The sequence below is a fragment of the Lactuca saligna genome, chromosome 5, assembly GCF_052625555.1.
Source record: "Lactuca saligna cultivar CGN05327 chromosome 5, ASM5262555v1, whole genome shotgun sequence".
NCBI lineage: Eukaryota > Viridiplantae > Streptophyta > Magnoliopsida > Asterales > Asteraceae > Lactuca > Lactuca saligna.
In genome coordinates this window covers 289,567,861-289,581,936 of record NC_136421.1, presented here as the reverse complement: position 1 = coordinate 289,581,936, position 14,076 = coordinate 289,567,861, and the positions used below count along the sequence as shown (strand labels likewise).

Sequence of the window (14,076 nt, the reverse complement as noted above, 5' to 3'; positions counted from 1 at the left end):
AAAACACAATACCTAGTAGTAGACTTACGATCACAAATATCACTATCCCAATTTGCATCACTATAGGCACACAACTCAAGAGATGATGTAGATGGAAACATAAGAGTGTGGTACTGAGTACCACATAAATATCTCAAATACGAAGAACAACTCCCCAATGAACAGTAGTAGGAACAGTGACAAACTGGCTAATTACCACATGAACTGCATGAGCAATATCCGGTCTAGTGACGGTTAGGTAAACCAAACTCCTAACAATGGTACGATAAAGGCTTGGACCTGATAATGGGACACCATCAGTTGGAGAGTACTTTACATTACTCTCTATAGGCGTATCAACTATTCGATTATTCGTGAGTCGTGCACGTTCAAACAAATTTGAAATATACTTCGTTTGAGATAAAAGATAACCCTTTGGAGATTGAGCAACTTCAATCCCTAAGAAATAACGTAGCAAACCCAAGTCGTTCATAGCAAAACGGTGAGCCAAATCACGCACATAGTATTGCCTCGCAAGAAACTTTTCATAACATAACTCTAATAGGCATAGTTTTTTTCCATCAAGTTGAATACTAATGGACTGAAGAGAGAATCATCTCTGGACCGTATTTCAATATCAGTCAAATAGTAAATACAAGTAGCAGCATAAACAATCAAGATCTCGAAATCAACAAAGCCAACAGACGAAATGAAACCCTCAAAACCGACAAAACGAACAAATCAAATCAAACTGAATACAGAAATGAGCAAGAAAACCATACTCAAATTTGCAAACAATGCACGTGAACAGTGTAATGAACAATATTCGGTGAATAATATATATGAATAGTGCTCGAGGAACAATGTCGATGAATAGTAACTCCCCCCCCCCCCCCCCCCCCCCCCAAAACGAAAAGTACAAATAATCAATCGAGCTCTGATACCATGTAAACTAACAAGTGAACGACATATAATGGTTAGGGTTTCGTATTCTTATCAAATAAAAGTACGAATACAATGAAATACAAAGACATAATATATATACTAGCTAAAAAACCAAATCATAAAACCCAATACAAGAGAAAATCCAAAATCTTATTAGGCCAACAAATTTGACATGTCATAAAAATTGACATAAAAAACCATTGTATGGTAAAAAAAAGTTGGCAAATTATACATGTATTGCATATATTTCAACAATTCGTATATTAAGAGAAAGAAGACGAGCAAACACTAAAAACACATGCATGAGCATGTGGATTCCGGTTGTAAATCTTACACTTTTTTGGTATAGAAGTGAACGCTACGCACTAGGTATTGCGTATCAACCAAGAAATACTTCAACATAAAGAAATATATGATATTATAAATACGATTAAGAGTTATGGAAATGATAATTTAAAATATATATTAAACCTTGGGTCTTGAGTGTTATTTTTTAATATTTTATTCAAAGGAACTTCTGTAAAAACCATTATATTTTGGTATATTTTGGTTTAATCACTAAAATATTCATTTTTCCAAATTAACCACAAAGAATTGTTTTATGTTTTATAAAAAATCGTTACATAAAATATTGGATTTCATAAACATTTAACGTATGAAAATAAGGATTTGAAGTTATTATAAAATGTTTAACAATATTTAAAAAATAAATATTTGGGCAAATTGATATTTTGATTTGTAAAAAATAAATATGATATTTAGAAATTAAAATTATGATATGTTGATGTAAAAAAAGTATATATAAAATTTTTCCCACTATAAATCATAGTTAGGAAAACAATTAGAGGGTGTTTGGATAGAGAAAAAATAGGTTGCTTATTGCTTAAATTCACCGGAATAAGCAAATTTAAGTGTTTGGATAGAAATCTTTAAAAATCAACTTATTACAGTAGGAATAAGCAAAATAAACTAATTTTAATAAGCAAGGGGAGAATGCTTATTGTTTATTGTTTATTGTTTATTTGTCATTTTATTCATATAAGCTGTTTTATTTTGCCAAACACTTAAATGTTTATTGTTTATTGCTTATTCTCATCGCAATAAGCTAATCCAAACACATTTTAAAAAAAATGTTTATTCTCATCACAATAAGCAAATAAACAATAATCTAATAAGCTAAAAATTATTTATCCAAACACCCCCTTAATATAATCTTTAAAAAAACACAAAAAACCAATCTAATATAGAACATCTTAACCAGCCTTTTTTAAAAAATTAAGAACTCTACAAACCATGTCAAGTTATTCCCTCTCTCAAAAAAAAAAAAGTTTAGATCGTTGAAAATATTGTCTTAGAGATTGATATACGAGATTTTAAATTCCTAAGTTTAAATAATTTGGATTGTAGTACAATCATTATTAAATATACACAAGCCATGTTGCCATGCCTACAAAAAATTATTTGTCATTAAATTTGTTTCATTCAATAACACGTGAATCTTGATCAATGTTGTTTTAAACCAACTAATTATTTGCAACATTAAACTTTGATTTCTCATAGATATTTTTTACTACTAGAGTCTTCGATCCGATCATTATTTTTGAATATCATCTATGAAAAATATGTAAAATATCATATTTTGCCAACATGACTTTCTTGATTTATTTTAAATTTTAATTAATGTTACAAACATAATAATAAACTTTACTCTTATATTTAAGTTGAACTGACATGATGAACTTTTTATATACAAACATAATAATAAACTTTAATTTTATTATCTTTTATATTTCTATTATTATATTGTATTTGGTTAAAAATGCATATCATAAAATTCAAATTTTGTATTTTTTTTTTTACCAAAAGTATATTTAGGATAACGGGCCATAACTTAAAAAAAGAAAAACAAAAATCCCCGTCAACTTTAACGAGCTGGAGCCTCAAAATTCAAACGCCCCCGTAACGGCCATAATTTTTGAAGTCCCTTTTTCTTCATCATCTCACATTCTCACCTCATCTCTCTCTCTCTCTCTCTCTCTCTGTATATTTTAACCTAAAAAAACTCACCATTTCTATGAATTAACTCCATCTACACTGAATCTACCTCACTATTCAACGTTTTGAAGAACTTGACGACAGTCGAATTCAGGTTTCGCATATTTCGTCTACCTCCATTAATTGTTTTGGTCACTGTTTGCATCTTAGTAAATGATTCATTAATTGAGATTTGAATAGGAACGGAAATTTCTATAGATTTTCGTTTACCTTTCTATTTTCATCTACATTTTCTTTAATGTTTTTGGGAATCTTTTTCCAATGCACTGTGCTAGCTATTTTGTTTCCTGGAAAAACATTTCCAGTTTTGATCGAGCACGCACAGTTTTGATTTTTGCATTTTCATTGAATTTTAAAGTTTGTTTTAGACTTAAATCTTTTTTATTGTATAAGTCAAACTATCATCTGTCGTGATCCAACCGGGAGGTTGAACAATCTAGTGTTTTCTGCATACTAGCATTCTTCTTATTCAATTATTTCTGAATATTTGTATGTTCGCTAGTGATTTTTTAGTTAACGATAGATTTATTGGATAAATAGTTTTTGATTTTCAGATTTGAATCTGGTTGACAGCGATTCATAGGCAAAAGTCGTGATTTGAAGAGCGAACTCTAACGTTATGGAGAAGAAAGGAGGAAATACAGTTCCCAGTTCACCATCGCACACCCCGAGGTCCACTGACAAGGCTGTAAGAGATCTCCGACATGTAGAAGGAAATATGAGTGGTAAACATGATAAAGAGAAAGGCGTGAATGTTCAGGTTGTTGTGCGTTGCAGGTGTGTACTTCTTCTCTTCAAGCATGCGTGTAATTGAATTTTGGATGTTACTCCATGAAAATGGCATTCAATCGTTTTGTTTCAAAAATTGCAGACCAATGAATGCTGATGAGGAGAAATTGCACACACCCATGGTTATTACATGTTCAGAAAACAAGAGGGAAGTATGTGCAGTTCAGAATATCGCTAACAAGCAGATTGATAGATCATTTCTGTTTGACAAGGTCTTTGGTCCAAAATCCCAACAAAAGGACTTATATCATTCAGCAGTATCTCCCATAGTTTTTGAAGTTCTTGAGGGATACAACTGCACTATATTTGCTTATGGCCAGACTGGAACTGGAAAAACATACACAATGGAAGGAGGAGGAAGGAAAAAGGTATACTTTTAGACACTAATTAAATGCAGACATTGTGTTTGTAAGTTGTAACCCTTTTTTGCATAATACTAACTGTTTTCTGTTCAGAATGGGGAATTCCCAAGTGATGCAGGTGTTATTCCCAGAGCTGTGAAGCAGATATTTGACATATTAGAAGCCCAAAATGCAGAATACAGTATGAAAGTTACATTCCTAGAGCTATACAACGAAGAGATAACAGATCTTTTGGCTCTTGAAGAGGCTTCAAAATATCCAGAAGACAAATCCAAGAAACCCATAGCACTCATGGAAGATGGAAAAGGTGGTGTTCTTGTTAGAGGCTTGGAAGAAGAGATAGTTTCCACAGCTGATGAAATATACAGAATCTTAGAGAAAGGTTCTGCTAAAAGACGCACTGCTGAAACCCTTATGAATAAGCAAAGTAGTCGTTCTCATTCCATATTTTCTATCACAATTCACATCAAGGAACGTACTCCTGAGGGAGAAGAGATCATTAGATGTGGAAAGCTTAATCTTGTTGATCTTGCTGGATCAGAAAACATCTCAAGATCTGGTGCAAAAGAGGTAATATATAAAATCATAGTTTTCACCATTTTAAATTTCTTTTTCTTTTTCTACATCTTCTATCCATTAAAGGGTGTGATATTTCTTAAGTCCTTGTGATTTTTGATTGTTGCAGGGTAGAGCAAGGGAAGCTGGTGAGATAAACAAAAGCTTGCTTACACTTGGCAGAGTTATAAACACACTAGTTGAAAGATCAGGACATATACCTTACAGGTATCATTTTATTTACTTGAAAAATATATTATTTGAATTTACTAATTTATAAACCCTAATTTGTTGTTAATGACAGGGATAGTAAACTAACAAGATTGTTGAGAGATTCATTGGGGGGAAAAACAAAGACATGCATAATTGCTACTATTTCCCCTTCAATCCATTCTTTGGAAGAGACACTCAGCACATTAGACTATGCCCATCGTGCAAAAAACATCAAGAACAAACCAGAGGTTAGTGTTAAGATCTGTTTGTTTAATTCTTGAAAAGCTTCTCCTTTTTCAGCTTGTGATGACTGGAGTTTCTTTTATTGTTGTTTTAGATCAATCAGAAGATGATGAAATCTGCAATGATGAAGGATTTGTATTCTGAAATTGAACGACTTAAGCAAGGTTTTGTGAAACATTGAAAACACATCTATTCTTCCTTCTTGACTAATCTTTCTCAATAAAGCAGCTCACAATTAACAATGTCATATACTTGAACAGAGGTATATGCTGCGAGAGAGAAAAATGGGATCTTTATACCAAAAGACAGATATCTTCAGGAAGAAGAAGAGAAGAAGGTCTGTTTCCATTTTAGCCTGATATTCAAATCAACATTGAAGTTTTTAATAATATTTAATTTCTTTGATTTTAAATATAAATACAGGCAATGGCTGAAAAAATTGAGCGCATGGAACTTGATTCTGAGTCAAGGGGCAAGGTAATAAATAAACAAAGACAGAGAATTTCCATCATTCTCTTGTTTTTATTAAAAAAAAAAGTTAAAAACACTGGTAATAAATAATGATTTTCTATGTTTGTAAACAGCAAATGATGGAGCTTCAAGAACTTTATAACTCTCAGCAGCTAATAACTGCAAATTTAACTGGAAAGCTTGAAAAGACAGAGGTATAATAATAAATATATAATCATTTTTTAATTTCATTTCCTTCATCTTAAAGATTCTCACACCTCTTTCCTTTACAGATAAAGCTCCAAGAAACTGAACATTCATTGTTTGATCTTGAAGAAAAACATAAACAAGCAAATGCCACAATCAAAGAAAAGGAATTTCTCATCTCCAATCTTCTTAAATCTGGTAAAGAAAGAAATTTCCCATTATAGAAAGAAATAAAATTAAGTTGTTGCAAGTATATAAATGACCTTTTTTTTTTTTTTTTTTTAAACATGACAGAAAAATCACTTCTTGAAAGAGCGTTTGACCTTCGTGGGGAGCTTGAAAATGCTGCATCAGATGTATCTAGTCTATTCACCAAGATTGGTAACAAATCTTGAATTATAAAATAATAAAATAATAAAATAATAAAAATTTTATTATCAGAATTGATATTAATTTATATTTTTTTATAGAACGAAAAGACAAAATTGAAGATGGAAACAGAATTCTTGTTCAACAATTCCAGTCTCAATTAACAAATCAACTAGACACCTTGCATAAGACTATAGCAGCTTCTGTAACACAACAAGAACAACAACTTAAAGGCATGGAAGAAGATATGCAATCTTTTGTTTCCACAAAAACCCAGGTATGTGCAAAAGACGAAAATACCCTCGTGAACATAAGGATATAATAATATATAATCTACTTTTTTTTTTGTAGGCAACTGAAGAGCTTAGAGGTGCACTAGAGAATTTAAAAACAATGTATGGTTGTGGTATTAAAGCTTTGGATGATATAGCTGATGAGCTTGATGGAAACTCAAAGTCAACATTTGGACTTCTAAATTCTCAAGTCTCCAAAAATTCTTCTGCTCTTGGGGAGGTATTTTTATATTTTACAATTTATATTTGATGTCCAAGATTTGAGGTACTTTTTTGATTTTTTTTTTTTTAAAAAAAAAATCTCCAAGATTTTAAAATTTAGCTGTTTATTTGATGTCCAGCTTTTCAAGGGTATTGCATCAGAAGCTGAAAAATTGCTTGATGATCTTGAAAAGATTCTCTACATTCAGGAAAATAAACTGACTGCATATGCACAACAGCAAAGAGAGGTTAGATTTAGATTTTTTTTTAATTTTTATTTTAAAAAAGAAAGAAATATCCAATTAAAATACGTTGCCATTTTTACCCACCCATATATGTATTTATTCAGGCACATTCTAGAGCAGTTGAAACATCAAGATCAATATCCAAAACCACTATGACCTTCTTTGATACTTTAGACATTCACGCAACAAAACTGACAAAAATCGTTGAAGATGGTCAAACGGTCAACGACCAACAACTATTTGACCTCGAAAAGAAATTCGAGGTAATAAAATTCTGTCTTTTACTTATTAAAAAAATACAAATCCCTTGGTTTTCTCAATCGATAATAAATTAATAAACAATACTTTCAGGAATGCGCTGCAAATGAGGAAAAACAACTTCTACAAAAAGTCGCAGAGTTACTTGCAGTTTCAAACGCTAGGAAGAAAGAACTGGTAATTCTTCATTTTATTATTATTTTTTTCAAAAATACATTTAAAAAAATTGTAACTTTTTATTTTTTTTATTATTTTATAGGTTAGAACAGCAGTGGATGGTTTACGAGAGAGCGCAGTTAGTAAAGCTAATAAATTCGAGCAAGAAATGTCAACAATGAAAGATTCAAGCTTTTGCATAAGAAATGAGTGGAAAAATTACAATGAAAAAGCTGAATCCAATTACCTTCAAGACACTAACGCAGTTGAAATTGGAAAAAAAGATCTCGATGAGATTCTTCATAATTGGTATTTCAACTTTATACTGTTTCTTAAAACACTAGAGAACAAGTTGTAACTATTTTCATTAAAAAATTACAGTTTGGAAAAGACGAAAATGGGTTCACAACAATGGAGTAGTGCGCAAGAATCATTGCTTGGTTTAGAGCAGAACAATGTTGCATCTGTGGACGAAATTGTCAGGTAAAAAAAAATTTACCGTTAGAAAATTACTGTTGAAAAAATTACTGTTGGTAAAAAAGTTAAGTTTTTAACTGTTTTCCAGGGGAGGATTGGAAGCCAATCAGATATTACGATCACGATATTCGTCTGCAGTGTCATCTGCTGTTGATGACACAAATGTTGCAAGCAAAAACCTTCTTTCCTCGATTAACCGTGAGTTTTATTTCTTTTTAAAATATATTTTTTAACTAAATTTTTATTTTCTCACAACAAAAACAAAATGTTTTTTTTTTGTTTTAATTTTCAGATTCATTACAACTAGACCATGAAGCACGTGAAAATCTGGATTCCATAATTGTTCCTTGTTGTGGAGAGCTTAGAGAATTGAAAGGTGGACATTACCATAAGATTGTAGAAATTACCGAAAATGCTGGGAAAACACTTTTGAATGATTACACGGTTAGTCTCGTAAATAGAAATTTACCTTTTTTTTTTTTATGAAAAGTTATTAATTAATGTTTATTATTATTATTATTAAAAAGGTTGATGAACCAACATGTTCGACACCAAAAAAGAGGCCATTTAATCTACCGAGTATTACGTCTATTGAAGAGTTAAGAACTCCATCGTTTGAAGAGCTGTTGAAATATTTTTGGGATTCAAAATCTTCTTCTTCTTTGAAGCTACCGAATGGAACTACAAGAGATTCTCGACTTCCGCTTACTGCTATTAATTGAGATATAAATATATAAATATATGTACAGATAGATTTAAATTTAGGATTTGAATCTGGAGTGTACCTTTTTTAATTTTTTATATTCTTTTGTGATCTCGTATTTGTAAGAGTTCATAATTATATGATTGTATTGGTTTCATATTGCTCGATATGAGATTTAATATTTGAAGTGCGATTTGTCGATTTCACCTGTTAGTTTTGAATCTTTTGTTTATTTTGTTTTGAAGATGCCAGCTGTATATTTAGGTATTGTGGCTCTAATTATACTCATTGCTAGCGTGTGTTACGTTCCGCTAGCAATGTCAGGCCGTTCTGGGGTGCCAACTACCCTCTGGTCTATCTCAAACGGCATCGGGGACTATTTCACCCCTACCTTTATCATACAATAACAAAATATAATCATACAGTCAGGCATATCTGGGGTACTGACTTACCCTTCGGTCCTAACGACTAAGTCAGGGAAAAACTATTCCCTGCTACTACCACTAACTCACATAGCATATCACATAAGCATATTTCATAAGCATGTCTCATAGGCATATCACATAAGCATATCTCGTAAGCATAACAAGATAATTATCACAAAGACAATTATCTACTGATTACTCTTATTGGTGGGCCGACATTGTGACCTTAGACCCATCCCTACTGGAAGGTAACTCACCTCGAAGTCGTGTAGCGTTTGCACTGCCCTCGGTGTGAAAGTCGGCTCTCCTCGACTCCTCAATCCCTACACGACAACCCTACTAAGTTATCAATTTGTACCCACAACCCCTTCAAGGTTCAACTTGAATCCAAATCAAAGTCAAACCCTAGTCAAGTCAACTCTTTGGTTGACCGGACTCGTCGAGTTGGTCCGCCAACTAGCCGAGTCCCTTCGTCCACATAATACTACAAACCCGTCCCCACTCATCGAGTCTAGCAAGAGCTCGACGAGTTCACCTTCAACAACACTTCAGTCAATCTTCAACCGACTCGGAGAGTTCTTCCCTGAACTTGTCGAGTTCATCTTCAGCATATGAATGCGTCCAGTCTATGACTCGCCAAGTTGTAAGAATAACTCGTTGAGTCCATCTTCAAAGATTACTAGATTAGGATATTCCCTCAGACTCGCCGAGTGTGTTCTAGCACTCGTCGAGTCCCATGACTTCTAGGTCCAAGGCAACCCCCTAGCAGGATGAGCGTTCCTTCCACTTAACCAAAACCATTTTTAGAAGACGTTTTTGGGGAAAAAGCGTCTCGACTCGCCGAGTCACCTAAGTGACTCATCGAGTCCCTCCTTATTCAAAACTATACAGTCGATTTCAGTGGGACTTAATGCATCCAAATCATAGATCTGACCTCCTAGGGTCCCTTTTATACGTCAAGTCACAAACTTGATGTCCATGCATGGGGTCTTTGGCTCAAAAAGCCATAAAAGATGGTCTACAAGATGCATGGGGTGTTTATGGCAACAAGGTGGGCACCTTTATGCCATAAAGACCCCCAATAACCCCAGATCTGAACCACAAACTGACTTCTAATACTCAATCCCGAATACAACCTCTCTAGGGCTTACAAAAAATGTAGAAAAAGGCCCAAAATCAAGATCTAGACAATGAAAAGACAAAGTTTCAGCTTTATACCTCTAATGAGCTGAAAATATGCTCAAAACTCTGGATCTTCTTTTTCACCTTGATCTCACAAGCCTCCTACTCTTCTTCAAACTTCAATCACACAAAGTAACACCACAAGGCTCAAGAACACACTAAAAACGGCTAGGGTTTTGAGTTAGGGTTTGCTCTGGACGATGGGGGCTGAGTTGAGGGGTTATAATGTGTTTAAATAGGGTGTAAACCCTTAATGTAGGGTTTCACTCAAACAACGTCTACTCGCCGAGTCGGCCCGACTCGTTGAGTAGACTACTTAAACTTCCCGCAGATCACGACTCTACTCGACGAGTTGGGCATCCAACTCGTCGAGTCCCAGAGAAAAACATAATAAATACTTGAATTAAAGGCATACCAGGAATCGGGTGTTACATAAGAAGGGGATGCGGAGGAGCAGTGGCGCTACTGTGGGGTCCGTAAATACGAGGAGCAGGCGGGGAGGGAATCCGGTGGTGTTTGTGATGGTCGGTGTTTGGCGATGTCTTTTGATGGGGAAGAGGCAGAGGAAGCCATCACTCCCGGCGATTGCAGGTACGTGGACGGAGGTATGCTCTGGCAGCCTCCTATTCTTCTTCCTCTGGTCCGGTAATCCAACAACTAGGGGAGAGAATGATGGGTTTTGGTCCTAAGACATCCTGTGTGCTCATACAAACCCTAAAGCTCGGATCTAGGTTTCACTATTGTACATGCTTTGAATCCAAGACTATAAACCCTAATTCTAGCATATGGAAATCGATATTAACATATAATTAGGTTTAAGATGTTACCTTGATTGTTATGTAGCAATAACAATCCCAATTCCACCTTGATTTGACTTTGGAAGGCTTAGAGTTGCAAGTGTCACTCCTCTAATGGTTCACAAACACCATAAGCAAGAGGATGAAGAGGAGAGAGGTTGGAGGCCACCAAAAATGTGTAGAAACCCTAACAAGAAGCTTAGCCACGTTTTTGAGCCTTAAGGGGTCTTTATATAGTTGGGTTATTAGGGTTATCTAACAAGGAAACCCTAAATTAGATGCTTAAGCCTTTAGCAACCCATGGACCCTTCTAATTAAGGCATTGGACGATTTCATATGGGCTTCCCCCATAGAATTCGTCCACCCCTTGATACAAGGCAATCCATGGCCCAAATTGCAATTATCTTATAATTACAATTTCAGTCCCTTAAGTTTAATTAATCCCTTTTAGTCACAAAACTAATTACCAATTAATTATTGACTAATATTAATTAAACAATATGATTTCTCCTTTAATATATTATTCTCATAATATATTAATAAATCATATTTAATCCTTTCTCTCCATAATTCATCCTATCAAGTTGCTTTGGTGAAGGCAACCCAAAAGGACCATGCACCATCGGGTCAAGTACATACCAAAATAGTTATGGACTTAGACACTAATCCAACAGTATCCCACTTGGATAAGTCTAATAACTATTCTGCGTATGACTTCAAATCCTGATCTGCAATCGTAGCTTTCCAAAGCCTTTGTCAACTCTGATCATATCAGATACGCGTGTCCTTAGATAAGGGATCATATATTCCTCCATTCTAGATACCGTATGAGACATGATTTCTAATCATTCTCTCTGTACTATTTATCGATTTCCGATTTATGACGACTGACTAATTGAACAAATCAAATTAGCCCTAGCCCGGCTGAGCATTTACGTTTGTCATCACTAAATCATCGAGGGGCCCAAAGATATCGCTTTTGTCCTACTTTGGATAAAAGGAACGGATAAAGTTTGATACAATGCTTGCTTGCACTCACTCATCGAATCACACACAACAATATGTTTTATAACACCAAGTTACTAGTGCGTTTTCATATTATCAATGTGCAACCGATTAGCAAGATACAACTCACACATCTCAGTTTCAAGAATATAAGATGTTATCGTCTCACCAATCACTCGTGATACAATTCATGGAGTGATCCAAGTGAGCGTGGGTTTAATCCAATGCTCAAATTCATATTCATAAGCACTCATGAACGTTGCAACAAACAATTGCTTATGTCTAATACTCTTTTAGACAATCCACACACCAATTGACGACAGTCTTCATTCATATCTACTTCCAACATATGAACGACTGTGGCCCGTTCGAATAATTCAATTATTCTTAATAAATTCAATTATTATGGAAGTCAAAACATGCAAGGTGAAACACAAGCATAATACTAATCCCATATGGCCTCAACCCTTTGAGTATAAATAAAACTCCTTTTATTTATCACCATATCGATTACTCATTATTTGTCGTTTCAGATAATCAACTTCTTACTTGAATTTCTACACTTATCCCATGCTCATAACATGCACACAATGTTTACCTATGGTTCTTACTTTGTGAAATAGATCAAATTGGACACATTTCCAATCATTCTCATTTCACAACTCCAAATCCTTTTTCATAAGTGAAAGAATATCAAATTCTTGCTACTTATAGAATATGCTAGATTCTAACATTCTATGCAATGATTCTTCCGTAATATCACTGCACCAAAATCACAAAGACTATTGCCAATCATATTACAAAATCTTCTATTCGGAGATTGTTACAAGACAATTCCTTAGATATGATGTCTCTCATTCAAAGTGCATTCTTTGAAAATCCTTTTGCATAAAAGTTTCTAATCTAGACATAGATTTTCAATATTCAATTCCTAATATGGACACGCTTCCATATTTTCCATTTGACAACTCACTCTAAATAGAATCTTGTCTATTCATAATAATATCGATATGGTCCATTCAATACCATGCTTCCAACTACTCACAAGCAACCAATCCTCATCGAACTTTGGATTATCCTTTGATAGTTGTTTAATTATTTTAGTCAAAACCGATTCTAGTCCCTTTTCCCTCTAAATGCGCTAGAAATTTGGAAAATTTTAGAATGGTCAAATATTAAAGCATTTGCAATCGATCCTATACCTGAAGCATATGGGACACGACGCATAATGTTTTATTCGCTATGTTCTCAAAATTCGAATTGTGAAAAGGAATGTCGTAATCATAATCGAAATTTTAAGAACACACTAAGTACCTTTGACTAAATTTATCAACATTTCTCAACCTAATCCTTTAGATTTGAAATGAAGCATAAAATTCTCTCCCTTAATTATAGCAAAACAACTATTCCATCCTTACAACTTTGCAAAGAATGACTCTTGTTTTCTATAATTAATATTGCCAACTTGCAATACTTTCCTTAATAATCATACAATCATAACATTTATGCTCCCACTATCATGATGATTATTATAAAACATAACACTTATGCTCCCACTAGCTTCGACATGTATTCATAAACATCTTAACTTTCAGAAAACAATACCTATTGAATTTCTTAAGTCCATGTTTCTAATACTTAATGCGTTGATAATCTTTTATCAAGGCTTCTCGAACTTATACACCTTTGCCTTAGATAGTTCATATGTGTGAATAAACACTTAAGACTAATTGCCAAACCTCACAATTCAAAATATGGAAAGGGATATCGTAACCATAATTGAATTCGAGAATGCAACTTTACAATCACTATCTTCTTAAAATCTTTCTTAGTGAAAGCATTTCCTCACAATCATTTTCATGAAGGAGGAAATTCTATGACACTTAGATTTAAACGGTGTATGTGTTCCTATCCATGTGAATTTGTTAAAACCAAAGTTTACGACATATTCAAACTCATATGGACCGAACTTTGTTAATCTTGATTTCTTGCCTTATGGTAGCACAGCTGCCCACCACGTCTTCCAAGTAGTTAAGCATCTCACCTTTTCTTATCAATGTACTTTTCATTGATCAAGGTCGTTGCCTTTTATGTATTCAAATGAGAACTCATAGAACTCACATGCATAATTAACTCGATTGGATTGGCACAAAATCAAAATATTGTT

General features: G+C 33.8%; 1 protein-coding gene across 3 annotated transcripts; it reads left to right on the top strand.

The window, feature by feature from the left end:
- The first annotated feature begins 2,915 nt into the window (after positions 1–2,915).
- Positions 2,916–8,693, top strand: LOC145048152 (kinesin-like protein KIN-5D). 3 transcript variants are annotated; one of them, XM_078996585.1, is made up of 22 exons: positions 2,916–3,073; positions 3,553–3,756; positions 3,851–4,136; positions 4,224–4,700; positions 4,816–4,913; positions 4,990–5,146; positions 5,236–5,305; positions 5,402–5,478; positions 5,565–5,618; positions 5,726–5,806; positions 5,885–5,996; positions 6,093–6,179; positions 6,269–6,444; positions 6,519–6,680; positions 6,802–6,909; positions 7,011–7,169; positions 7,258–7,341; positions 7,424–7,629; positions 7,702–7,803; positions 7,886–7,995; positions 8,090–8,241; positions 8,325–8,693. In XM_078996585.1, exons 2-22 carry the CDS (start codon positions 3,599–3,601, stop codon positions 8,517–8,519), a joined length of 3,111 nt encoding a protein of 1,036 aa, XP_078852711.1. In that variant the 5' UTR covers positions 2,916–3,073; positions 3,553–3,598; the 3' UTR covers positions 8,520–8,693. The 3 variants fall into 3 exon arrangements, with proteins under 3 accessions (XP_078852711.1, XP_078852709.1, XP_078852710.1); XM_078996583.1 differs by having other exon boundaries at positions 3,534–3,756; XM_078996584.1 differs by having other exon boundaries at positions 3,520–3,756.
- Positions 8,694–14,076: the final 5,383 nt, after the last annotated feature.